Consider the following 27838-nt stretch of genomic DNA (forward strand, 5'->3'; position numbering starts at 1 on the left):
AGGCCACCCCAAAGCTGCCCGTTTTTAAAAAAATTTTTTTAACGTTTTTATTAGAGGCAGTATAAATTGTAATTTGGGTTGAATCATTTTTGCTCAATTTTGGCCCGTTTGTTTCAGTCACTTCGTTCGTTTTATGGTCATATTTGCGTTTTAACTGCGCTGAATGTGACGACGTGAAGCTCCTTCGAGTCCGGTGGAAAGCCAGTTCAGTAGTTCGTGTGACGTCACGTGTCGCTTTAAGTAAAAAAACAAAAACAAAAAAACAACCTAACCCTGTTTCCTCTTTCACGGTGAACACATGCCGACACTACTCAGCGGCGTTTCGCACTCCGATGAGCCGCAGACAGAAACATCACCTTTTAAATATTCAGACACCTCCGCGTCCACGGCAGCCTGTTGAACAGCCGCCTCTCGCGTCAGAAGAGCGTCTGTCGGGTAAGTTTGGTCAAATGTCTTTTCCTCTGTGGTGATTTTAGTCGGCCGTTTTGTTCCCTTATGGATCAATTTGAGCATTTTGTGTTGCCAAACGAAAAGAAGAAGAAGAAGAAAAAAAAGGAAGAAGAAGAAGCAGAAGGATCGATACTTTTAAATTATTGATTAAAACCATCCTTGGACAGTTAAAAGTCTGGATTAAAAAGCCTAAATGCAAAACACCGTTATTGTTAACTGAAGTAAACCGTTATGAAGAGCGGCTGCGTGTCTTCCTGATTTGGGGGCAAACAAACAACGAGTGATTGTTGTTTGTGGTGATGTTTTGTGTTAATTCTTCTAAAAAAAAAAAAAAAAATCTTAATATAAAAACTTTTTTTCTTGAAGTGACCAACTTCCCATAAAGGATGTGTCACAGTTTTTATGTGTGCACTTGTCAGTGTGGCACAAGTAATTCACCGTGGTGAGTCATTATTTATGATTTTGATTACACAAGAATGTAGGCCACTTGTGTATTGTTGTGTGAATGAGTGGTTCATTGTGAGCTATTCTTTCCTTTTGTTATTCCTCCCGTCTCACTTCCTCTCTGTGAGCATTTCTCCTGACTGCAGAGCTGTCAATAAGACTCAGCGGCTCCTCCCTTCGCCGAGTAGAAATGCTTTAAATTGTCCCCGGACGCCATGAAACGCGTCTTCAACAGGAGGGAAGCTCATATTTACCGTAGTTTGGTCTTCCCTATGCAGTTTGTGAATCTGTACGAGTTGACAGAGGGAAGTTGAATTTGAAGCTCGCGTATTGTGAAAATTTGCTGCATTTTTTTTTTTTTTTGTGTGTGTTGGGACATTTATTTAGTGCCGAGATGAATAGTTGATCAATCTAGGAGTGTTACAAGTCTATGATTAAGTACACAGACCTTTTACTTTAGTAAAAGTAGTAATACCACCCTGAAAATGTTTTCAATAACAAGTAAAACACGACAGCATTCAAAGCTTACTTAAGTAGAATTGCGTAAGAAAAATGTACTTAAAGTACATTGTCTGAGCTAACTTCAAGATGTGATACTCCATAGTCTAATGTAGGTATAACGATGCAAAAATAAAAAAATAAAAAACGGATCATTTTATTTTACGTATAAAATGTTGATCTGAAAAGTAACTAGTAACTGAAATTGTGTAATAAATGTGGTGGAGTAAAAGTACAATATTTCCCTCTAAAATGTAAAGTGGAGTGACTATATAAAGTAGCAGAAAACAGGAAATACTCGGGTAAAGTAGGCCTACCTCTTTTTACCTCAGTAAATGTACTTAGTTACATCCCACCACTGCATACAGAGAGCCATCAAAGTTCAATTGAGCCGACTGGACCTGGTTTCAATGTCCAGACACATGAGGGCAGTATTTCACTAAGGTGAAACCCTTGCATTTTCTTTGCACTCAGCTGTTTTTCTGTCATTTTAAATCATTCCTCTTGTCATATTTTCCTGGGACAATGTCCCACTGCAGTTAATTTGACTTTCATCAGGCAGTTTCTATCTGCTGTAGGAAATAAAAATCGGAATGTAAGAAGTGATAAATCACAGATTACTCGGCATTTTAGGGCTTAATAATGGGATCAATGTCTGCAGTTGTTTCCTGCAGCTGTTGAGAGTGTGCTTTATATGTGCTGTTGGTCATTACATTGTCACTGTGATCAATGGAGTTTGAGGAAAGGGAGTGTCGGTGACAGATTGTGTTGTAGGAACAGACTATTTACTCATGCAGGTACTAAATTATGAATCATCTGCTTGTTCACAGAAATTACCAATCAAGACAAGGAGCAAGGAGATTGACCAGATCTCACAGGCTGGAAACATTGATTGCGTGAGTAATGGCTTACTGTAGATTGTAGGAGTTGTTTCAAATCAAACGCGGAGGGTGTGTCTGGGTCGCTGCTACTACTACGGCATGCAGGATGGGCCAAACTGGCTCAGATCTATCGCGCAGCCCCACCACACCAGGCACAACGAAATGGAAAGCGGACGAAACAGCACAGCGACTCCGTATCCGCACTTTTAGGAGCAGAGAGAAACAACGGAGTGATCGGTTGAACAGGAATCCGATGAAAAATAAAGTACTGTCGTGTCTGGGACGGAGAAAGCGAGACTCCAGCCAAACGGACGCGGATGTTGGTTGCAGAAACGCAGCCGCAGATCCAGCAACGCGCCGCGGCCACAGAGTAGGGAAGTTGCCGAGGGACGAGGTTGTGTCGGCGGCTGAGGGGCACCGAGCAGCCCCGGGTTGTTTTGACACAACATCCGGCCTAGATGATAACACGGAAGCTCTCCAACACGCCGTGAACCCGGAGGCAACGCCTGGTTCGTCCGATGCCTCAGGCTCTGGATCGCGGACCGGTAAAGTCAGCGGCGAGGAGCCGAAACCCGAGCGAGAGGACAATGCCTCGGATCCCCCTACGAGGGCCATGGAAGATCAGCCACAGGGGGGGGACACGCAGGCTCGCGTTGTGTCTGATGATGGGGTATTGACTGGTACGAGTCTGAGCTCAGCACCGCTGCTCACCTTTGACTCGGACACTGAACGGACCTCGTCTATCTTGTCCCCGGGTCAACATTTGGATGGTGGGCTGTTGATAACGGATGCTTACGGTGAGACTAAAATGACAAAAACTGACTGCGGCACCGTTTCATGTCCGCCCAAAGCGGCCGGTGATCAAAGCAACTGTTGTCCAGTTGAAACTGAGAGCCAAAAGGACTCTGATCAGACCCATCACAGTCCCACAGTGGGCCAAAGCTTTCCAGGAACCATACCGAAACTCATCATAACAAGAGACTCCAGTCCGACCCGCCCTCAGGTGATACTGAGCGAACTTCACCCGGACGAAGAGTCCCCCTGCTCGGACAGCGGCTGCGGAGGGTCCCCAGCTCTGATGCGCTCCCCGAGGAAGCTGTCCAACTCCTCGTCCATCGGCCTGTCCTCCGCCTCGTCCTTCGAGGAATCCGAGGACGACTTCACTGCCAGCGACATCGAGTCCAGTCTGTCTCCGGCCCGGTCTCTGTGCAGCCCGGACGATGGGACAGTGGTGAGTGTCTTTTCAAGTCTTTTTCCACCAAAGATAAACTTTAATAATAAGCATGATCATTGCTCTTATTCACTGGTTTAATAATAATAATAATAATTTTTTTTTAAAATTCAAAACTGAACTCCCACAATCATAAACCGGTTTTACTGCTTCAGATACCAAAACTGACAAACGCAATTTACCAAATACCAAAGCCGTGATTAGGGCTTTTCCTCCTCTGAACAAACCTCGCTTTTATCAGCAAAATGACCACACGGGTACAAATATAGGTAAGGGAATAGATTTTAAATTTGAACATTCAGTACACACACTGCATATAGGACAGGTGCAGGTTAACACTTGTATATCAGGTGACAGTTTTAACCACAGGCACTTTGTTTAGTTATTAGATACCTTGTAGGTGCATGAAAACACTCTCCCATGTATTTCCATATTTCCTTCAGTTTACCCAGCTGCTCTGTATTGGTATACAGACGCTTCATGTCAGGGATTAGATCTGGACAATCTGTTGGTATTTTAAGGTAGTTAATTCCCAGGATATGAAGATCTTTGAAGTGCTGTTGTACAAATGAGAAAAAACAAGGCTTTCAGTCAGTCATGAGGTTTTTTTTAGGTAGTGTGAGCTTCATGTTTGGGTAGCTCTGTCTCACGAATTAACAAAAATAACCACATTTGAAATAATTTGTGTGATGTGTGGTTCTGCGTCATAACAGATGGACTCCCACCATCCTCCATAATGAAACACGACTATAATAGATTTAAACCAGAGGAAACTGACGCCCATCTCCGCGTCCTTCTGCAGCCATGCCTCATGATCACATGGCTGTGATGAGCTCAGCCTCTGGGCCATTTAAACACTGTCCGGGCGCATTTTTGATTTGCTTGTCATCTGTTTGTGCGAGCCACTTTGTGCTGTAAATAGAGCTCGAAGAAGCTATCAAGAGATTTTAGTTTGAAGCCCCAAAGGCTCAAAGTTTTCTTCTCCTACCAGAGACAAGCTGCATTTTCCAGTTTCTAAGTGGGAGGTTGTGATGTTTCCCTCCAGTGTCAGGAGGCTTCGATGCACTGTTGACTAGACATGCCTGGAATGTCTTAAAAACAGGATGTCTCTGCTGGAGACGGTCTTCCAGTATGTCCACTTCTGCTCACGGCAGGATGTGAATGCTGACTGTCCAGGTTTTGTATTGGGGCCACGTCACCAGGCCCTCGTGTTGGCAGATGTTCAGCTGTCAGTATGCTATTCATACAGCACTGCTCGGGTCTCTTGCCCAGCCAGAAGAGGCTGTGCTCATCATATATTTGTTAATAATCCAGCCCCAGTTATTTTTCCACCGCCAATAATCCACCCTGGGTTCTTTTTCCAGTGGGAGACAATGAGAGAGGCACGACACGGAAAACATTTGAAAGGTTAGAACGTCAGTGGGACTTCATGCCTGTGGCTTTCTTTGTGTAAGATTTTATTTAAATTTCCCTAAATGATATAAAACAAACAACAGCCACAACAAAAAAAACAACAACTGAAAAACAGAATCAAAAGTGCCCACATATTGAATACACACAAATATTTCAGCATCCCAATGTAGATAAAACATCAATTAGCTTAAATCATATTATATATAATATACTCGTCTATTATCCTCGACCAGCTGAAACATTGTTCAAACATTTTGCCGTTTTTATTATTGTCCTATTTCATATCCTAAACCTTCAGATTAGTGATTTATGCGCTCGCATCTTTAGAACAGTACGGGATTATTATCACAATCTGTTAGTTGTGTTTCAACGGCACAATGTCAGAAAACAGTGACAAATCCCATCTATCATATCTTCAAATGTTTTGTGTCCGTATATTCAGCAGTTTAAAACACAAATTTATTCACATAACAGTGTAATATAATAACATCAGTGAAGGAGAAGTGTGGCGTTTTTGCTTGAAACAATTTGTCACATCATTTCTTAATCAAAGTAGTTGCTGAATACTTTTACACAACTTGCGATACTTCTGCCCATATTTTTGAAGTTGATGTCATTTCCACATGCAAATAATAGCATATTTCCTTTTTCCAGTGTTGTAATGGTAGAGGACGTACAGCCTCCGATTCAAAAAATAAAATGTATAATTTATATTCAGTGTTTTTCAGTTTCTGATAGGCTGTTGAATTTTTTGTTAAATCATGGAAATGCAGATTTCTACACATCGTCGTGCGTATTGATTCACTCCTTGTTACGGTAATGATCTTTTGAATCAGCGCTTCTGTGGACAGTGTAATTTCCTGGCCATTTTTACTGACGGCCAGGAAATGAGCAACTTGCACTTGAGCTGTTGTAACAAACAGGATGACGTTGGCCTGTGGCTTCTGATAAGAGCTGGTTTTAATGGGCATGTTTTGTCCTCTTGCAGTTGAGTAAAAGCCCTGCTGTGTGCTGTAATCAGAAGAATGAGGGCGTGTGTTTGTTGTCATTGGTTTTAAAATGCCGTGGCCGCGCTGTCAGCTCCCAGACAAACCTTACATTTGCATCTTGTACGCTCAGCGACGTGTGAGCAGATACTTGCTCGCACATGCATAGACACGCGCATACTCATTCGCAGCGATGCCGTCTTGCATTCAGAGTTCAATGTGTGTCATGGAAAATTGGGCTGAAGGCTGAGCCGGTTGCTAGGCGACGCCTTTGCCATATATGGTACTTTTTTTCTCCTCGTCTCTCTCTTTCTCTCTCTCTCTCTCTCTCTCTCTCTCTCACCGACAGTATCAACTCTGTCTCTGACATTTGAATGCTATTAGATGTAAATTCCTATGAATGTCTGCTCAGCCCGACAGTGCACACATTATTTTAGGTTTTTATCAGATTACTCCCCTCCCATGTGAGACACTCTTTCTCCCCCCACATTCAGCCGGGCTCTAAACTTAATATTTTCCTCTGAGACACCATGAGACATCCAGTGGAACAGGACACAAGAGGAAAATTAGGGTAAGCTGACTAAAGATAGAGCGCACACAGACAAAAACATCCACTGAAACTTTGAACACGCAGCCTACACGTGATGATTGCTCTTATTTATGCATGCGTATTCACTCATGAGCCACAATTGCACTCTTGTTTTCTGCCCCACACTTCACTCCCACAGCACTTATACACAAAATCCATGATGGAAAAAAAAAAAAAAATCCATGCTGCAAAGTTAAAAATGAAAAAAGAACAAACACAACACACATTTGTCTGATCTACATTTCTATTATGTATAAATAAATATATTCTAATATTTTTCAGTATAACTCAACACCACCTGCATACAACCTAGAATTACATCATGTGACTGAAAATACAACGCCTACACTCAAAAGACACGCAGTGGTGGTGGAACTATTTAATCCTCAAGTAAGAGAAACAATGCCACATGTGAAGATACTTCATTATAAGCAAGCAAGTTTAATCTGTCGTTAAGTTGAAGTAGGTAAGTGTGATTAGCAATGAGGGAAAAACAGTCAAATTCTTCCTGTGAATTATATTATTGGGGTGTTATTATGTGTAAATAGGAGCTGAGTGATGGGGACAAAATCAAGTATCATGATATTGCAGCAATATTGTAGGAACGACTATTGGTGCTTTCATGAAATATTTATAGAATATATACAGAATGAAATATTTTATAATCATCAGCAATGTGGATATAATGACTAAGAGAGTAAAGGCAAACAATACAACAGCTAGAAGAGTCTGGTAGGGTCAGAAAATGATATCACTTTACTAGAATGCAGCTTTTAACACCAGGAAAAGGCAACACCTATCACATTATCATGATACTCTAAATCTAAGACAATATTTAGTCTAATTTCTCAGTGTTATACAATATATAATAGGGCTGACAATAAAACTATATTTTAATATTAATTAATTTTCATTCATTTAATATATAAATAGTAGTGGAAAATGGAAAAATTCATCTGCTATCATAAGTTTCAGAGCTCAGGGTAACATCAGTAAATGTAGAAAATCTCCACATATTCAGTTCACAATGATATAATGGAGAGAGAAGCAGCAAATCTTCAAACCAGAGAGGATTAAACCAACAAATAATGATAATATGAACTGATGATAATGAATTGGCACATTGGTTCAGCTCATGCACTGGAACATTACACTCAAAATTAGACAGAAAAGAGGCTCAGAAACAAGCTCAGAGAAAATAAATAGCAGTATATTATGATATTGAACACTTTTCATTGTTTAATGTCTCTTTTGAACACCACCCTCCTCTGTACGTTCAGTTGCCCACCACAACTGAGCTGCTGCAACACTGAAGACTTTAGTTAAGGGAAAGGGATGTGGTTTACCTATGACTAGTTTTGAAGAAAGAAGCTCTAACAGTACCTGAAAACAACCTTAATGTACACGTATGTTGTCACTCCTGTAGTTGATGTCAGTCGTCTGACAGGTTCTGCTTTGTCTCCGCCCGCACACACACAGACACACACACACACACAGAAACCTCTGTAGTACTGAAGAACTTGTCTCGCAGAGAAAAGGAGAACGCTGGGAGGATCTGGAGAGGCCTGTTGTCCCTACCCCCATGACGCCATGTCGGTCATGAATCTGGCAGGAGATTGGCTCGGCATGAGGCTCAAGATAGGCCCTGTGGGGATTAAAGGATGAGAAGGAGAGAGAGGCGAAGAACAAAGGTTATACTGAGAGAAGGAGAAGATAGTTCATGCTGTTGGAGGTTTGTACTTCCAGGGGGACAGAGCAAGTGATTTCTGGGGAGGAAGCACAAGGAAAGGGGACAAGTTGAAGCAGGCAGACGGGAGAGAGAAAGAGCAAAATGACACATCAGCTCGGTGTGTGGATATCCTCGATGACAGCAGCAAAGATATCAGGTATTGAGAAAGTGTAAAGAAAGGAACAAGTTGTTGAAACAGGAGAAATTGTGAATGACAGGAAGAGGTTGTAAAGAGGGAGAAAGCAGTCAGTGTGAGAGCTTAAAACGGGAAGATTATTTACTAGGCAACACAAGCCTCAGTTTACAGCAGGGGTTTACAGACCGAATGACTGAAGCCACATAACCGGAGTAAGACGGAGCATTCGCTACGAGCTACCAGCAGACCCGGTTAAAGGAGGTTATAGATGATTCTGAATGATCCGGAGTGCACAGGGAGGCACACATCCCTGGTAGTGCTTGACCAGGCAGACCCTGTGCTGATGGTGCAGAGCATTTTGTGCTGGCTGCGTTCTCGCCTCGTCTCGGGGGGAGTGTGTGCCTGTGTCACCGCCTGCCTCCTCCTCCACTACTGCTCCGTCTGCCAGGTAAGTAGTGGATCATGACGGAGAGCAGGGATACAGATTTAGATTCAGCCTACCTTAGCTCCAGACCGTCAGACGTGTTTGCTAACGTCACGCTCGTACAGAAAGGGGATGAAGAATCCAGATTAAACCAAATGTAGGTGGTAGGTTTGGGTATTCAGTTGTGATGTGATTGATAGCGCAGCTCTATCTGGGTTAAGAAGCCAGGAAGCTAAGCAGCAGGATCATCGTGCTTCAGACTGTAATACTCGATGCACTCGGATAGTTTCTCAGAATTTGACTTTGTTATCTTCTTGTGAGAAATGCTCTCGGTTACAGTTTAATTACAGTAGGTGCAGCTGTAACGGCTAAAACTAATTGTTTGCTAAGATAGACTAAATATTAGAAACACCTGGCCATATCATGTAACAAATTAAAGCCTCTTAATTCATCATAATTTTGAAACAATGCCTCTCTTCGGCACCAAAAGCGGAGCGTTATAATCTTAATGACAGCTTTATTGTAGCTCTGTTGTATCAGACTGCATCAGTTTTAGCAAGGGGTACCTAATAAACTGGCAACTGAGTGTGTTTCTAACTGGGCACATTTGTGACCATGTGTTTAAAAGGTGAAGAGGGTCCTGAGGAACATTCGTGTGGTCCGTGTGACTTCTTCCAGTATGACCACTGTTGTTGTCATGTGAACCACCGAGGGACCCTGGCAGGGTCCAGCGTTTGTGTGTGTTGCTTCATGACGAGTGCTAAATACATTCCCGGGATTCCAAATACAAATATCGGGGAGGATGGGAATGTGACGAGAGTATGGAGAATAATGCAGAAAGCGTTGGAGGGAAGCAGATTAAAAGAGGGGAAAACAAGCTTGAGAAAGGAAGAGGACTGTGCACATTTATCGATGTCAAAGCTTTGGAGGATGAGTAGGAGGCTTTAAAAGCAGACTAATAAAATGAAGCTGTGTGTTATATATTGATGAGTTATATAAAAGACAAAGAAGAGATGGAAGAGTTTTGGCTGTGTGGGGTGAAATGTGACCTGTGTGTGTGTGTGTGTGTGTGTGTGTGTGTGTGTGTGTGTGTGTGTGTGTGTGTGTGTGTGTATTATTACTTCATAATATGAAGTAGATGCGTTCAACTCCACTGAGGCACATTAAACTGTCAGCATGAGGCAATTAGAGATCTGATGTGGATGAGAGGGGTGAAAGAAGAGAGGCCAGAGCGCCGGGTGTCTGCTTCACCGTCCTCTCCTCTCATCCCCCCCATGACTTCCATCTGTCAACGAGGTCATCATCAGATGAGGGAAGACGCCGCTTATAACCGCTAAATAAAAACAAACTGATGTTAAAGATATGGTTGAACACGGTTTGTTTTTGGCTACCTCAGCAGATTAATTTTAGGCTTCAGCTTTGTTCAAACTAATCTTTATGTGTGTACTGTAACGACATTGTTGGTGCGGCCTGCTGGAAATGTCGACCTTTGACAGTTTCACTTACACACAACATCCGTAATGTACTAACATGATCTAACTTGATAATAAGGTTGAAGGTTCAATATCCTACATTGTGTGATATTTGCAAATATAATCAAACAGAGTGCACATATGTGCTTTTCAAATTTAAATACCCTGATCAAGGCTGTAATTGTTTGTGTGTTTCAGCTTAAACTTAAAAAGTACAGTCCTGTTATTTTAAACAAACTGAAAAAGTACAGCCTTCGGGTTTGATTAACGAAGCATGTCAAAATGATCAAGAGGAATTTCTGTCATGTTGCAAGTTCTGGTTTTCACATTGCACATTTTGGTGAAATGAAGTCTCTGTTGCATCACTGTTGTTGACCCCGAGGGTGCGGAGGTTATGTGGAGGGTAATCTGTTGATGCGATTGAAGGCTCAGTTGACGCAGCCGTCTGATTTTCCCTCTCTCTGCCTCTTGCTGGCCAGCTGTCTGACAAAGCACAAACCAGTTCAGTGCAGTTTGTTTCCACGTGGAGCCAACAGAGCAATCTTAATTAGTCACCTGGGAAGATTTCAAATGTGAAAAATTTGTGACGTGAATGAAACTGATGCATCATATTGGAGGCTTCATAATTTTCTAGAGGTCTATGAATATTTTAGTACTTGAATCCTGTCTTCATAAGACAAATTATTCATCGAAATGTAGGTGGATTTAATTTGACCTAATTAGTGTTGGGGTATTGCAGATATTTTTGTCACTTTGTAAAATAAAGTGGCAAATAGATATTGTACATGCACCGTGTGTTGCGTCCTTTCTGTCTGCTGTTCTGGACTTTAAACCGGTTAAAGCCATTTAAAATCAAGGTTTTTGTCCAGAATTTCTCAGCAACAATCAAAGTTTTGAAAGGGTTAGAATATAACACTTAAACTAGGTTAATCGTCTTTCCCTAGCTCAAGCAGATTATTTAGTGTTACTTATTGTAAGAAGTGGATTGCAAAAACATGTTTTTTAAAGGCTTTCAAACTTTTGAGTTACAAAACAGTGCTGCCTAACGCCAAATAAAGCATTTCTTTCTCCTCTTCTAGAGTAAACGCAGAGCCACAGCTTCTGTTGTGTGTGTGTGTGGGTGGATGTACTGTATATTCCTGCATTAAGATTGTTTTATTGGGACAGAGTTTCAACAGAGCAGCTGGAGAAACAATGCAGAGCAGAGATTGGCCAAGCACTGTGAAAAACAGCCATTTACAGAAGTACTTCAGCTATAGGAATAAATGGACTGAAAATTCAGAAGGAGCCAAGACAAATATTAAATGATATTGTTTGACTTCCAGTACTGTAATGTAACATACACACATTCCCATCTACAACTGGCTGTTCATTTGTTGTGATTTCCCACAGACACACACACACATTTTAATCAATCAATGTCAGGGTCCTCTCGCACTGCTTGCGTCAAAGCCCCTGTTGCACACTGTCCTTGCCCTGGTGTTTCCCAACACAGATAACTATTTCACACACACGTGCACACTTTCAGACGGTAAAGGAGTGTTTTACGACTACACAGTGGTGTCTTTGGTAAATGTTTTATGAATGAGCTTTGTCATGGACATTGTGCACCTGGCCTTGGCTAAAGGGGAGGGTCCGTCCAATGTCTACTGATACGTTTGTACGTGCAGGGTGTGTTTTCCCCTTAAATGAATAATCAGTCTTTCTGCCAGCATTTGAAACAGTGCTTTGTTTGACCGGAGGAGAAAACCCTGGATTAGTCAGTGCTTCAGATTTTTTTTTAAATTTTTTGAGCACCATCAGGAAGATGAAAATCTTTGTTGTTTTTCTTTTTCCCAGAATAAGTCCTGGCAGAAGTTGAAGACCATGGTTCACTGGTCCCCCTTCGTCGTGTCCTTCAAGAAGCGTTACCCGTGGGTGCAGCTAGCTGGCCATGCAGGTATGTGTAAATATGCTGTGTATATCATGCATTCAGCCTTTAACCTCATTCTTTAAATCAATAGTTTCTGGGGAAATACACTCATTTAGGTTGTTACCAAGAGCTGAAAGAGAAGAACAGAAGGCTGCAGCCTGTTAGTTTAGCTCAGCATAAAGATTAGAAACAGTGAAACAGCGAACCTGGCTCTGTCCAAAGGTAACGGTCTGCCTGGCGGCTCCTCTAAAACTCACTTAGACCTCATTTGTTTAATCTGTACTCAAACCAAAATGTCAGGACATGTTGTGGTTTCTAAGCGAACTGTCTCCAGATTCATATTTTGTGCACAGATACAAGAGAGGTGTCAATATCCTCATGTAACTCTCAGCAAAAACAAATAAGGATACTTTTCAAAATGTCAGACTGTTCCTTTAATCCTCACTGTGTGTGCTTCTTCAAGGTAACTTCCAGGCCGGGGAGTTCGGACGCTTGTTGAAGCGATACTGTGAGTGTGAGCAGCAGTGCCTACAGAAGCTAATGAAGGACACTCTGCGTCCCCATGTGCCTGGATATTATGGTGTAGTGCAGAGGGACGAGCAGGACTATAACCTGATGGATGACCTGCTGGCTGACTTTGACTCACCCTCCATCATGGACTGTAAAATGGGCAGCAGGTAAGACTTATCACGGGATGTGCAAACTGGTGTCTTGTGACCAACATTTTCCAAGACCACACCGACTTATCAGAGCTTATCTGATGCTTTTGGGAGATTTAGCCTTGAAAATGAGCATTCATGCACATTTAAACTTTAACACAGTTTATTCCCACTAGTTTTCTGCCTTTGTTATTTTCATATGAAATACAGGCTGTGTTTGTGGTCAACAAAGGGTTTCAGACTGCAAACTTTCAAAATTAGAATATGCAGTGAATTACAATAAGGGAAAAATATCAAGAGAAAAATCTGAATATCTAAATATTAAGTGTTTTCTTTTCAGGACATACTTGGAGGAGGAGCTGATGAAAGCCAGAGAGCGTCCACGTCTACGGAAAGACATGTATGACAAGATGGTCGCAGTGGACCCCGGCGCCCCAACAGAGCAGGAACGGGCCCAGCAGGGTGTCATCAAACCGCGATACATGCAATGGAGGGAGACGCTCAGCTCCACCGCCACCCATGGCTTCCGCATCGAAGGCATTAAGGTCAGAGGTCATCCTGGAAGTCCAGCACTGTCAATGTGTCCGGCTGTAGTTCTCGGTGTTCTGCAGGAGAATAAACAGTGCTGCATGTTTCCATGAGGAGCAAACCAATCAGTGGGAGTAAATACTTATCAGCGTATTCACAACACAGACCACACACGCGCTGCAGTGGGAATGGAAAACACAGTTCAAGTTTTTGGCTCGACGTGCAGCCATTAAGAGGACTGTTTGTTCTTTCAAAAATAAATCCAGGGCCGGTTATCAGGGCAGCCCAATGGTAGATTTGCATGTTACTACTCGGTCACGAATGAAAATGTCTGATCGCACGCCGTGAGCACTCAAGGCAACCTGCTGCGGTCTTATTTTCCAGGTGAGCAAAAGTTACCATTTGTTTTTTTTTTTTAATCCTCAGCATGCGATTAAAGCCTGAACTTTGGCAGACAGTAACATCTATCGGCAGAATCTGCAGCTGGAAGCTTTGAAATTGCTGAAATGAATTATCGTCCTCATGGAGATCAAAAAACATGATATACATTATCTTATGTTTCTTACGTCAACAGAAGGCTGATGGGACTTGTAACACCAACTTCAAGAAGACAAAGCACAGAGAGCAAGTGATGAAGGCCTTGGAGGACTTTGTCGATGGCAACACTCAGATTCTGGTATGTTTTGTAAATGCAAAACAGCATTTTTTTTTAAAAATAAATTAATTTTTGCTTTCAAGACTTGTTTTCTTTTTTGTCAAGCGTTAGATGGGAAGACTCGTGTGGACTTACAATAAATATGAATCTACCACCAGCAGCTGGTTAGCTTAGCTTAACATAAAGACTGGAAACAAAAGTAAACCGTTAGTCTGCCGCTGTCCAAATGTAACAAAATCCACCTGTCAGTACCACCAAAGTTCACTAAGCGACACAAACAACACAATAATGTGTTGTCGGGGATCAATCGTTTCCTGGAGAGTCTGACTGGTTGTTTAGCGACTGGTTCTAGTTTAGAAAGAGTTTGGCAAACAACAAACAACAAGGTTTTCTACATATTCAATAATCAAGACATGATGTGTTAATGGTGAGCGTTGCTGGTAGGTGGATTTTGTTACTTTTTAAGAGAACCAGTTTCCAGTGTTTATGCTAAGCTAAATTAGTCAGCTCCTGGCAGTAGCTTTATGTTTACTTTCCAAACTGTGTTGTTTTTTTCCAAATGTATTCAGTGGTACCGTCATTAAAAAAGGATATGAGGCTTTAGGCTCACAGTTAAGTAGGAAAGAAAACCAAAAATATATTTTTGTTCCATGATGCAACTTCCTTTCTGTTTCTGTTCTCTAATCCTGATTTTCGACATGTCTTTCTATTTTTTTAATTTTTATTAGAAACTCTACCTGCAGCGGCTGGAGGAACTCCGCTCCGTCCTTGAGCAGTCACAGTTCTTCAGGACACACGAGGTGAGACACACCAACACACACTCAGGATTCAAGATTCCTAAACAAGTTTCTTATCCAACTTATAAACTTATCATTCAGTAGGCTTGTGAATTGCTCGTATACACGTAGTCATCTGTCTCACTGGTTTCTCCACTGCAGGTCGTGGGCAGCTCTCTGCTGTTTGTGCACGATGCCTCGGGGAAGGCCAGAGTGTGGATGATTGACTTCGGGAAGACGGTTCCCCTGCCGGCCCCTCGCACCTTGGACCACAGAACTCCCTGGGTGGAGGGCAACAGGGAGGACGGCTACCTGTGGGGACTGGACAACCTCATCGACATCTTCAGCAGCATGCTCCCTCAGACACCTTGAGAGGGAGATGTGACTTAGAAGGCTGCAGTGAAACACTGGTGGATGTCCTGGTGGAGAAGAGAGAAGAGTACACAAACTAAGAAAACCACCAGTTTGATTACTTTTTTCAAGACCCGCGCCAGGATCCGAGTGTCTTTACCCACTTGTACCTGTGTGAGAAGAAGAGGCAAAACAAGCACAGGATTTCTAGCTCAAAGTGGAATATGCCAAAGGCTGACGATATGCATTATGTGGAACTTTGGGGGCAGATGATGTGAGCTGAAGCAAAAGGTGAAAGAAGTGGAAAGAGGGAGAATTTAAAGCACAATTATATCTGAATTCATTGACCTTTGGCAGTAACTTTCATGCAAAGACACTCATGTAAAATCACTCATCTCCCTCCTCAACAGCTCCCTCTGTTGGTTAGAGGTGCACACAGCAGTCATCTCACAACCATGAACTTGATCCAGAGGAAACTCTTTGAGGATCATTGGGACATTTTATTTTTGTCATGGACCATTTTTGATGTTTAAGTACAAAGCAACACTAAAACACAGGTTAGACCTTGTATTAACTAGCTCTGTGTGTAAATACAGTTTAATTTAATTTTTTTTTTGGCCTTGGTATAACCTTCTTAACCTTGTTTGTACAATTTCTGTGCCTGGCATTTTAATGTTTGATCATTCCAGTGCAGTGAACTCCTGCTGTTTTCCTTGCAAAGAGTTCACCCAAGCATAAACTGATTTACATTTAATCCCAAAGTTGAACTTCTAGTTGAACCTGAAAGTGTTTTCTTAATTGGATTTTTGTATAATGATGCAGTGAAAAGTTTTTTTTCTTTTTCATTTAACTGTACAGTAAGCAGCTTTGCAACCATGTGTGTGTGGAGTTAGTTGCACTATGGATCCTCACAAAGCCATTGAACAAAACAAGGGGTGCCTCCGTGTGTCTTAAGATGGGAAGCAGCAGTGAAGTACTGCCTGGGTTTACAGTTCAGCATGAATTTATTTCGGCGTTATCACTCGCTCGTCTCTGATCAGTTTTGCGTCAGAGAATTTTACAGTAAAGCAGTCGTTTGACAGGTGTAATGAAACTGGAATTACCTGATTATACTGATCAGCCTCTTCAGGCTTCTGCAAAGTCTCACTTAGGTATCAGAATAGATCTTGAAACTGGAAAATCCAAACTAATGATTCAAAGGATGATGCTTAATTGAAGATCAGAAAATGACTTTTAATCATGAGGCAGTGCTGGAAACCTCATTTAGCTACACCAAACAGGAGCTTTGTGGGTTTCACCTTTTGTATGCAACACTGAGAGTTTACAAAGAAACAGCGTTGTTATATTTAGAAATCATGGCAGTGCTTGTGAGCATATGGCATTCCACGACTGGAATGAGACAGGTCGGTGAGCATAACAGTGTTCTGTCTTCCAGATGGCCTTTGGCAGTGTCAGGCAGCATTGTGTGTGTGTGTGTGTGCGCGCGCGCATGTGTGTGTGTGTGTGTGTGTGTGTGTGTGTGTGCGCATGTGTGTGCATCTGTGTGCGTCGGCGGTTCACTTAGAACACAAATGTCCAGCATCTGACTTCATCAAGTTGGAATTCAGACATTCAGTTCTTTCATCTCGGAAAAGCAAACATACCAGAAGAGAGGACTATTGTAGTGTTTACAAGGTATTATAATTCTTTGCCCACAAATTCTCTATATTTGTAAAACTATCAGGTTTTCAAACTGGATTCGTCACCCCATTTTGTACTTTGAAGGCATTTTACAGTCTCAAAACACAGACTGGTGGAAATTGTCAATAAATCCCTGCTTTGTCTACAAGGTCATGGATTGCAATAAACTGAAAATGAGAGTTTTTGTTGTTGTTTTTCTGAGAGTCTCTTTAAACACACCACTCGGTTGCTGCAAATCTCACACACAATGAATCGAGACAAAATATCAAATCAAGAGTTTTATTGTATAAACAGTCAGTCAGTTGTGAAGATTTATCAATTCGTAAACCCAAAAGATAAAAATATAAATCTCCATTAAAACTACTCAGTTTAAATAAAACTAATAAGATATAGGGGTAAACGATATGATCTTGTGTCCCTGAACACTGATTGTTTTAGCTGAAATTCAGCTGTAGATAAAATAACTAGTTAAGAATTCGTTTTTTGGTTCAAGTAGTGAATTAAATACTTTAAAAATATCTATTTGTTTCCATCTTATCGATGCCACAACAATTATTTTTGACAATGTGAGATATTAAAGGCACAGATCATGTGGACAATTATTGTCACGAGTTATCCCGGACAATCCACCAGGCACATACGGTGTTATTACTGTAACATGAAAACACTTTGAAGCCCTTCCAGACTTGCAGATATCATGTCGACCCATTTAAATGTTCCTGAATGAAAAGGGTCATACTGCACCATGAGAGTTCGCTGCGATGCCTCCCAGCAGAATAAACTTACGTCCCACACAGCTGGGTCCTGACCCGAGCAGCATCACACTCCTTACTGCTTCTGCGTCCTCGTGTGGACCAGCACCGCCTGTCCCGCCAGCCCGGCCTCCACCCCTCCCTGAGGAACCACATACTGGGTCCCATCGTTAGCTCTCTGAGGGTCCATCATCCTCAGCTGCTTGTTGCTCTGGGCGACACCATCCAAACTCCACAGCTGGTAGCGCAGGCTTTTACCCTGCTTGGCCAGGATGTAAACCTCTTTGACTGCCGTGCTGTCGACAGGACAAGGTGAGCATCTGTCCGAGGCGAGGAGGAGCCAGGGCAGCGTGGGGTCATGCTGAGTGTGCTCTCTGCTCACACTGCCCTGGTCCAAACCCAAGAGAACACCTGGAATGAATTCATGTGGTTACCGTGTGCCAAGATAACCAGTTAAACCACGCTCGTTTCATGAAGGCGGTCGAAATAAGTCCGACCCAGGTTACCATGGAAACGCCTCCATATATATATAGCCAAGTGTGTGAAGGTGCAAGACCGCAAGGAGCCGCTGGTAAACAGAATTGAAGATTACAAAAATAAAAGGCATTTTGATTTTTTTTTTTCTTTTCTGTAGCCTATACTTTGACATATCTCTGTATCCTCAATAATATTTCTGGCCTACGTGGTCATATAAGTTTTAATAAAATAATTGTTTTATACATTCATAAAAAAGTGCTTTTTTTGTTGTCAGCAATTAGAAAAACTACAATGTTTATATTGCAATTAACTGTGGGTAAATAAATTAGTAGTCTGGACACAGAGTAGACTTTCTAGAAGTGTGCAGAAAGTGGATGAATTGTGGGTTTGGGGAGACTTCAGCATCGGCGAGGTCTGCAGGAACGATGAAATCCGCCTGTTTGGATGGACCTCAGGCATCACTGGTGTTACAATCATCTGCCAGGCTGAAACGGTGCATTGATCAACGGTTCCTTTTTACTGCTGCACTGTGAACACGTTTTTAGTTCACATAAAATTCATGTCACATATTGGCAACAGATTGTACTTAATTGCTTTTTTAAATTTTTTTATTTGAAAACATTTGCAGAGCATTCCAGGCAACATCTGTCCCTTTAAATGCACTGCAAAAAAACAACAACAAGAATCTCTGCCACATGGCTCTGCGGTTACCTCCTCGTAAGTATTTTAACCGTTTTTTTCTCACTTTAAAAGGTCACAAAATAAAATGTATATAAAGTCATACACGTAGACATGCATTTATTAAACAAGCAGAAAGTGGTGGATTCCTAATCTGAGATATTCAAACAACATTTGAACCATCTGGAGGCTGATGTGCCACTTGTACCAACATAATTAAACTGATGAAATAAATAAAAGACCTGACCAGTTGTTTCATAGCGTGTAGCCTCCAATACACCATTTTTCAGCTGTGTCTATACAAACCCACAGCAACTAACAGATGATTTGAGTTCATCACCACATCCTGCAAGATGTTCTCCGTTGCTGTGTTTCTGGTAGTGATTGTAAGTTTGGACTGTAACATTTTACTCTCTATATTCAATGTTGAATAAGTATTGCTTTGTGGCTGCAAATGCTGCCTTGACATCTGTGTGTTATCTTCACCGTGAACCGATGTGATCTGTGCATGATGTTTCCGATCTGTGTTTCAACCTGGCAGAGACAACGGACACTAAACCAAGCCATTATGAAACACTGATCCTGGGTCAGTTTGTGAGGTTACATAAAGTCATGCTAAGGCCTACTTTTTTTTTTGAACCACCTTCATGAAACTCTAGGTAATCTGGTTTTACCTGAAGCGACTGCCCAGTGCGCCCTGTGGCCGCTACGCTGGCATGGCTCGTGGTTGTAGTCCTCATCATACCTGTGCACACTTGTCAAGGACGTTTCCCCTGTAACCATAAACTTTTATGTTGCAGTAAAAAAACAAAAAAAAAAAAAAACCACCACAGGATTGAGTCTTTTTCTTTGTTTGTGTTCAGGATACGGGATGAGAACAGGCTGTCTACCCCACAGGTGTGTGACGATGGCTGCAGTGTTTTTACCACTCAAACCCCCTGAGAGCAGTTCAGCCTTACAGCCACAAACCTCCTCTGCCAGCAGGGCCATGTGGTCAGCTGAAAAATGAAACACTTAATGAGAACATAAAGAACCCAAAACACCATAAACTCAACACAGTGTGACATTTGTAATTGAAGTGCTTGTGAAACATAAAGAGTGAATCACCACTAAAACAAAAGTGAGTTGTAAAGCAGGATCTGTGGCTTGCATCTGGAGGCAGACGGTAAAACCTGTGCTTCTATACTATCAGAAAACACCCCAGCAGTTTATGCACTTTTATTACCTGAAAACATTTCGCCCTGAGCCGTGTATCCCCGACTCAGCGCTGTCTGAACCACTGTTTCCATGTCAATACTCAGCTTTGGCTGCCGAAGGTGAGCAGCCATCCACAAAGCCACCAGACCGCACCTGAAACAAATAACACTCACTCGGCGAAATCCCGGCAAATATGTCACGTTTAATGACCGAGACATTCAGTTCAGCATAATAACACAAAAGACCCGTTGTGATATTCACATAATAAACATGGCAACAGTTTTACACGTGTTATAGAAAAATATTTCTGTGAGACAGACTCACTGTGGTCCATCTTGGATGAGTGAAGGCACATATGTGTTCACCAGTATCCACTGCAGGTCCTTCCTAAAACTGGAGCACAAGGAAATGGCACTGCACACATATTCCATGACAACAAACTTTGCTGTCAGCCTTCACATAGTTGTTTGTTACACTTTTGCATTGCAGCCCTACAATAGGTATTCTCCCTGAAACACATTTAGACATGTCAGAGTAGCTACTTTGGTTTCAGGGTCCTGGACAGTCAACTGTAATGAACCATTAATCCTGCCATCATGAACACTTGTGATTTTCTTGCTATTACATTATAGTTGCAGATTATGTTGGATTTCTTAATCCAATATCTTAACAGTTACAATGCCTCCGTATGTGTGTACCGGTATCATCAACAGAAAGGTAAACGTAATCAGCCTTACTGGGTTATTTTGGACATGTGCATCAAATAATTTGGTGAGCTTTTGTGATAAAAAAAATAATAATTTTTTTTTACATTTTTTTTTTTAAAGACATCTGATACAACTCTCAGCTGACATAATGAGCGATGTGACGCAATGTGTCAAATGTCGGACGTGGAAATTACAGCCGGGCTCATGAAGATTTCGCGCAAGATGCGTGTGCAGAAATGACTTGAGATTCCAGACAAGCTGAAAACCAATGAACGGTCAAAATGAAGGAGATGTTTAGGTTTCTGCAAACCTCACCTGCTCTCCCTCTGACTGAGCAGTAGGCGGGCCTCGGTGTGGTTCCCCTCTACGGGACTCCTGCTGCTGCCTATAGTCTGATACAGCTTCTTCTTTGGAGCTGAGGCTGGAGGAGGAGGAGGAGGAGGACATGGCACAGGTGGAGGAGGTGGAGGAGGAGGTGACAGGGGACACTCCACTGACATCTTTGCTCAGCTCCTTTTGGATGAACCCTGACAGAAGTGGTGGCTCGGTTTAGTATTTTTTGTTTGTTTTTTGTTGCATCTTTTCAGGGCGGCAAGTTGCAGCAGGACCTGACGATTACAGATACACACGGTAAACACTGTAACACCGTGGTGCGGTGATGTTGTCCCTTAATTTGGGGCTCGCTGGTAGTTATTTTACACACTAGTCCTACACTCACTTTTCAGACGAGCAAAGCGAGCTGACAACACCGGTATTATACCCATATTTGGCAATATCCTCTCTCTCTCTCTCTCGTTTCCTTCTTCTTCTTCTCTGTCTGTATTCTTGGATCACACGCGAACAGTAAAGCGCCATACCGCCCCCTGGCGTTACTAGATAAATCTCGATATTAACTGCACGTGTCTCAGTAAATTGTACTTTCTGAAAGGCAAAAGGCGATTGAAAAGGGCAATAAAACGGTGCTAAACTAACCTGAACAACAACATGCGTTTACAGCAGCGGCCGGACGGTGAAATGTATGGTCGGGGGACTTACTTTAGTCGATGCAGTTTCACGCATATGGAAATGTAGATCTAAAACATGTCGTAATGGTCAACTGTAACGTATAAATCTGCATCTAAAGCCAAACCGAGCTACTGGCGGAAGAAGTGGTCAAATACCTTTAAAAAAAAAATATATACAACTAATCGGAACGCGGAACCGGAAACTACGTTGCGTTGCTTCTTAACGCGAGAACTGAGAACGAGATTTGCGACGGCCGGGGTTTTCATTCATCGTTTCGAAGTGAGTATTCTTCCACATCAAGTTTAACAGGTAAACCTGTTTTTTGGGGGGGTAGAAAGATTTGGTGCGATCAATTTGTGCATTTAGGTCACATCTTTGTAATAATAATATGAGACACGCATAAGGGACAGATAGATGGGAGTTCGCTGGATAACGTTAGCGAACTTATAGCTAGTAGTTAGCTTCCATGCTAACGTCCCCCCCACACACACACACGTTTTTCATCCTGTATGATTGTTAGCCAACAGTTTTGAGAGAAATATCTTATTTTATTCCCCTTCTGACCAGAAAGTTAAGTTAGAGGATGGCTGCTCCGGACGTACGGCTCAATCACACCATCTACATCAACAACCTGAACGAGAAAATCAAGAAAGACGGTACGTTTGCAGCCTTCCGGTGAACACGGCGCACCGAGCTCTCTTCTCTCTCCCCCCCTCTCATGTCGTCTCTCTTCTTTCTACTTGCAGAGTTGAAGAAGTCGCTGTACGCCATCTTTTCACAGTTCGGACAGATTTTGGACATCTTGGTCGCACGAAACATTAAGATGAAGGGTCAGGCCTTTGTGATCTTCAAAGAGGTCAACAGCGCCTCCAACGCACTGAGATCCATGCAGGGTTTCCCCTTCTACGACAAACCCATGGTAGGTTCAGGAGCTTCTTCTTATCTTATCCTTTTTTTTTTTTTTTTTTTTTTAATGTATTTCCATGCCTCTGTAAAGCACTTTGAACTGCATTGTGTCTGAAAGGTGCTTTATGTAGAAGTGCTTTAAACGGAGCTTCCTCATGTCCTCTATTAGGACAGATGCAGGAGATCATTCCTGCCCGCTGCAATAAGACTGTACAATAACTCACCTCTGGCAAAATCCATCACATGTTTGGTTGTTTAAATATATAAAAAAAAACAAAAAAACTTTGCACTATTGTATAGTTAGTTTTAATGTAATTATTCTATTTTATTCTATTTTAGTGTATATACTGTCCCTTTTTATATTTAATATTTTTTACTGTTGTTTTATTTCTTTCCTCTATCTATAAATGCTGCTGTAGCGGAACATTTTTTCCTCTTGGGGATTAATAAAGTAACTATCTATCTATCTATCTATCTATCTATCTATCTATGACATGGAGGGCTGGGAGGTGCCTCTTAAAGTCACTGTTAAAAAAGGTTTAAAATGCACAGCATAACGAATATTATAATTACGCAAATGCATTTGATTGGAAATAAGATATTAAGATGTAACCCCATTTGTAATCATCAACATATTGAATAACAAATGTAGTTAGATATATTTACATATCGGTAATTAATTACAACTACATATATTTTGTAATTTAATAGTTACATGTAACTAGTTACTCCCCAACACTGGTCTTAACATACGTGTCTTCCTGCAGCGTATCCAGTATGCCAAAATGGACTCCGACATCATAGCTAAAATGAAGGGGACCTATGTAGAACGTGACCGTAAAAAAGAGAAGAAATTGAAGACCAAGGCTGATGGAGCGGGTGCTAAGAAAGGTGTACCAGGAGCTGCTGCCCCCATGGTGGCTGGGGTACCTTCTGCCATGCCTGTAAGTGGGGCAGGGGGAGTTTTTATTGGTAAAATTAATGTTGGCAACAGAATTTGTGACTGACATGCTCAGCATTGTTGTACTTTACTCTGAAGGGAATGCCTCCCATGAGCCAGGCACCCCGCATGATGCACATGCCAGGCCAGCCGCCTTACATGCCCCCTCCAGGCATGATGCCTCCTCCAGGGATGGCCCCTGGTCAGATGCCTCCGGGTGCTATGCCGGGTCAGATGATGCCCGGACAGATGCCTGGACAAATGCCTCAGCAGGTAGTGTGTCCTGTTTTCTGAACGAGCATATTCTCTTCACTTGGAAAATAGTATAAAAAATAAATAAATATTGCAATTGGTTTGATTCTGACTACTTTCTGCTCACAGGTTGCAGAAAATCCACCCAATCACATCCTCTTCCTCACCAACCTGCCAGAGGAGACAAACGAACTCATGCTCTCCATGCTTTTCAACCAGTCAGTAAAACTACTTTATTTTCTGTATTTGATTGTGCACATTTGTACGTGTTTAAGGCTGAGCCTAACTGTTGTTGTGTGTTCAGGTTCCCGGGGTTCAAGGAGGTGCGTCTGGTCCCTGGTCGCCACGACATCGCCTTTGTGGAGTTTGAGAACGAGGTGCAGGCTGGCGCTGCACGAGATGCACTACAGGGCTTTAAGATCACACAGACGAATGCCATGAAGATCTCATTTGCTAAGAAGTAACACCTCTCGGGATCTGTTTCTTGCATACAAGTAGATCTTTTTTTGAAATCTACAGCAATCGCCCAAACTAAAGTTTTATTTTTAAATTGACATTTGCGATCAGTTATCAATATTTTCCCTCCTCCCAGGATTACATGTAAGTATAAATTTTGTCTTTCCAGACTCACGGTTCAGGTAAATTTGTAGAGGTTAAATTCTGCATCCTACTGATATATAAATTTTATAAATATATCAGGTTTTTTCTTTATACTCAACACCTTGACATGTTGACTGTTCTTGAATAATTTGTCTGTCTTAAAGCATTGCACCCAGAGTCTGGTCTACCGGACACTGTACCTGGAGCTTTTGTTTTTCTTTTTATAATTAAAATTGTTACTGGAGACAGTGCTCTTTCGCTCTTCTTCTTCTTTGTGTGTGTGTACGTTTGGTTGCGAGTTGGTTGTAAGCAGACAGGTGGTGCTATAAACCTTTTTTTTTCTTTCACTGCTGATGTGGAAATAGGTGAATAAAAGGATGAATAAAACACTTAATAACAATAATGATTAGTAGTCACATGTACACCTTGCACCCACTACTGCTGTCTCTGAAGCTACAGCAGTAATCTGTCGGCAGGAAACCATTTTCTATGGAAGAACGTGAGAGAACTGAGGTGAGGAGATTTCCTCTTCAGAACAGCCTCCTGTATCTGGTGAGATTGCTTGTCATGTGGCTTTTACTTGGATTGTAAAACAGCCGATGGGCAGCCTTTTGTGGGACAACACTGATTGTCAGAATCGTTAGCGGAGCTTGAAAGGAAAGGAGGCCGGAGAACAAGCTCGAGTCTTTCCTCTCAGGATGCTGATGTTGTGATGCAGGCTGCAGGTCGGCCACATTTACCCAGAAGTCCTACTTTGTAGAAAATGAAATTCCTTCAGGTGTTTCCATGAGTGTTGCATTTATTAGAAAGGGTGATTTGGTTCAGTGCATTATCCCTCTATACAAATCATTGTATCTCTTCTACTTTTTAAAGTAAACCAGTTGGAATCTCATTCAGTGTCTGCTTTGTAGTATTCAGTGCATGCCTGAGCAAAACAGATGCATCTTTATTTGGTATTTCTGCTCTGCTAAAGAGCGAGAGAGATAACTCTTTAAATTATTAGATTATGTCTTTTAGTGGCTGGCTGGTCTTGTAACTTTCCCTTTCCTGTTTCAAGCTGCAGCGGGTTTTTTTTATTCCCTTCAAGATAGATGTTTCAGATGTCAGATGACAATGATTACGTTTATTTCACTTTAGTGCAGCTACGTGCAGAGATAATAATTTTATTTGACAAAATCAGTGTCCTCTGTAATTTCCTGCTTGTAGATGTCTTCATATATAACATGTTCATTTGACACAGATCTTTGTGATGGCACTGGAACCCGAGGTGGAAAAATAGAAAGTTCTCAGAACCAGTGAAAATACTCGGAAGAAAAAACCCTGTACTCAAAATGTAAGTACTCATTATGCAGTGAAAAGTGGCCGATTTGTCAGTGTTTACTAAAACATTCATGTAATATCAGTTAAGGATGAGCAATTAAATATATTTGGGTAGTTAAATTGACTTTTATATACTGTATATGACTTTATTTGTTCTGCCATTATATATGTGAAAGGTTTCTTGTAATGACAGAAGTCAGATGAGTGTAGTGAAATGTAGGAGTAAACTTGTAAAGCAAGCAGAATTATGATTGACTACATGCAAGTAATTGCAGTTTAAACAAATAACTCAATGCCATTGGTTACAGTTCCCACATGTCCACGATTGTCTCAGTTTGCAAATTAATAAATTCCTGCTGTTTGTATGCAGCACATCCTCATATGCTCCTCTCACTTCAGATGATGTAGGTTTGCAGAGGGATTACAGCAAGGCCCACCTCCTCCTCTCAAAGGCCAGATTCATGAGCGCCAGTTGGAGCAATGTGTGAATTAGGCCTGAAAAGCTTAATTTAGACCTACACTATCAACTGTGCTCGGTGCACAGAGGGCCTCCCTGTTGTGGACTTAAACTGTGCCCCGAGTAATTGTCTTCAGGTCAGCCCAACAGTGTACACAGAAATTCACATTCTTCTGCAGTTTCCCAAGCCTTTCCACACTCCCTTATTTTGCCTTGAGAAAGTGCTGACCTTAGCCACCAGGGCGCCATATGTGAGTGAGAGAAAGAGAGTATGTGTGTGTGTTTGTGGCATGATCTTGGCAACATGTCTAAAGCCTTCTCCCTTCACCAACACAGCAATCTTTCAGTTGCAGGGACTGAAAGGCAACTTATATCGTCAGCTGGGTTTATGCGGGCGAGTTGTGCCTGTCTGTCACTGCAGAGACCAAAAATCTTCACACAATGTTAGGATACAAAACTCAAACTGTGTGGATGAACCGCTCAAATCCTCAGAAACTTTCAATTCAACAGGGGAACCCAAAGTGTTCCAAAGATAAAATCATTTTAATTCACACCTTCACTGAAGAGAGAACAAGCTGATAGAGGATCAGAATACAATGATTGTAACAAGCTCTGAGGTGTGGAAACTGTTTAAAGTTTCACATTTTATTTGATCTTTGAAGGTTTTGCCTACATTTGACAGTTTGCAGTGTAAATAAAAACCAAGGACAGAGAAAGGGAGGCTCACCTGCAGCATAAGTTACCAGCCAGAATCAAACTGCGGATGTTATATTCACATGTCTTGTATACAGCAGGCAAAAGAGATTACCTAAATTCACTTTCTGTGAGAACTGATGTTGGAAAAAGCAGAAAACTTGCAGGTTTGTCACTGTCTTTGTCTAATTGGATGTCCTCTGTCAGCTAAAACGCCCTAAAAATGTATTTTTTTATGCAGTTTCTTACTGAGTGATAGGCTCATACACAAATGCAACATTTTATGCCAAGGTTAAAACAGTTTTTCCAACCGTATACTGTACTGCATACTTCAGGTTTTTTTTCCCACTGGAGATTTCTGTCTTTTCTTTCCCCTTTCTTTGTGGTCTTTTGATTGGATTAAAGTGACCACGACTCAGATAAACATTATGTAACATAAATGTCAATCAAATCTGATTCCCCCCCCCCTTCCCTCCTCCTCCCATATCCTGATGAAGCTGACTGAGATTTTAAGTGTTAAACTCTCAATACAATATTATTTACTAACTTGTTTGACAGGGCTTCACTGGCCATCAAAAAGTCTCACTTCCTCAAATTTGGACCTTAAAGGAAACGCGTGACCATTAGATGGTGCCAAATGCACAAACTACAAGACTTCCATTTGGGTAGGAAGCAGCAGAGTGAAGCTGGTGCATATTTTTGGTGACTTTTCCTCAGGTGAACCTCACACAGCAGCCTCTGAGCAGTCCCATTGATGTCTGTGCGTTTCCGGATGGTTGGTTAGAATTCAGCTCATGTTTGGAGGTCACTGCTCCTCTATGCAAATCAATCCTCTGCTCCTCAAGAGCCCTCTGTTCCGATCCCGGGTCACAGCAGAGCGCCAAGCCACGGAAACACCAGCGGTTGTCAGGGAAGCTCTTGAGCAACAAGCCCGTGATAGACCTTAAGATGGAGGAGGAGGAGAAGGAGGAGGGAGGCAGAATCTCATTAGGCTTCCTTCGATAAAGAAGGTACATTGTGTGGAGGTCTTGAGTCCAACA

General features: G+C 41.9%; 3 protein-coding genes across 7 annotated transcripts; 2 read left to right on the plus strand and 1 right to left on the minus strand.

Moving 5' to 3' along the window:
• The first annotated feature begins 78 nt into the window (after positions 1–78).
• itpkcb (inositol-trisphosphate 3-kinase Cb) lies at positions 79–16995 on the plus strand. Its single transcript, XM_069706349.1, has 8 exons — positions 79–435; positions 2223–3504; positions 12093–12192; positions 12629–12842; positions 13165–13369; positions 13927–14028; positions 14736–14807; positions 14946–16995. Exons 2-8 carry the CDS (start codon positions 2380–2382, stop codon positions 15153–15155), a joined length of 2028 nt encoding a protein of 675 aa, XP_069562450.1. The 5' UTR covers positions 79–435; positions 2223–2379; the 3' UTR covers positions 15156–16995.
• Positions 16996–17079: 84 nt separating this feature from the next.
• actmap (actin maturation protease) lies at positions 17080–21802 on the minus strand. 3 transcript variants are annotated; one of them, XM_069706351.1, is made up of 7 exons: positions 21598–21802; positions 20941–21152; positions 20243–20311; positions 19947–20071; positions 19590–19719; positions 19396–19466; positions 17080–17977 (listed from the first exon to the last, which is right to left on the minus strand). In XM_069706351.1, the coding sequence occupies exons 2-7, from the start codon at positions 21123–21125 to the stop codon at positions 17643–17645; spliced, it is 915 nt and encodes a 304-aa protein (XP_069562452.1). In that variant the 5' UTR covers positions 21126–21152; positions 21598–21802; the 3' UTR covers positions 17080–17642. The 3 variants fall into 3 exon arrangements, with proteins under 3 accessions (XP_069562452.1, XP_069562453.1, XP_069562451.1); XM_069706352.1 differs by having other exon boundaries at positions 21661–21801; XM_069706350.1 differs by having other exon boundaries at positions 20941–21233; positions 21661–21801.
• A 50-nt stretch (positions 21803–21852) lies between these two features.
• On the plus strand, positions 21853–24579 carry snrpa (small nuclear ribonucleoprotein polypeptide A). 3 transcript variants are annotated; one of them, XM_069706354.1, is made up of 7 exons: positions 21853–21913; positions 22207–22286; positions 22377–22549; positions 23304–23480; positions 23576–23749; positions 23858–23946; positions 24033–24579. In XM_069706354.1, exons 2-7 carry the CDS (start codon positions 22214–22216, stop codon positions 24190–24192), a joined length of 846 nt encoding a protein of 281 aa, XP_069562455.1. In that variant the 5' UTR covers positions 21853–21913; positions 22207–22213; the 3' UTR covers positions 24193–24579. The 3 variants fall into 3 exon arrangements, with proteins under 3 accessions (XP_069562455.1, XP_069562456.1, XP_069562457.1); XM_069706355.1 differs by having other exon boundaries at positions 21863–21909; XM_069706356.1 differs by lacking the exon at positions 21853–21913 and adding an exon at positions 21921–21939.
• The last annotated feature ends 3259 nt before the right edge of the window (positions 24580–27838 follow it).

This window comes from Brachyistius frenatus, unplaced genomic scaffold (genome assembly GCF_029030835.1).
Source record: "Brachyistius frenatus isolate BFR_SWC_R1_liver_20210118 unplaced genomic scaffold, ASM2903083v1 Contig_62, whole genome shotgun sequence".
In the NCBI taxonomy this organism is placed as follows: Eukaryota; Metazoa; Chordata; class Actinopteri; family Embiotocidae; genus Brachyistius; species Brachyistius frenatus.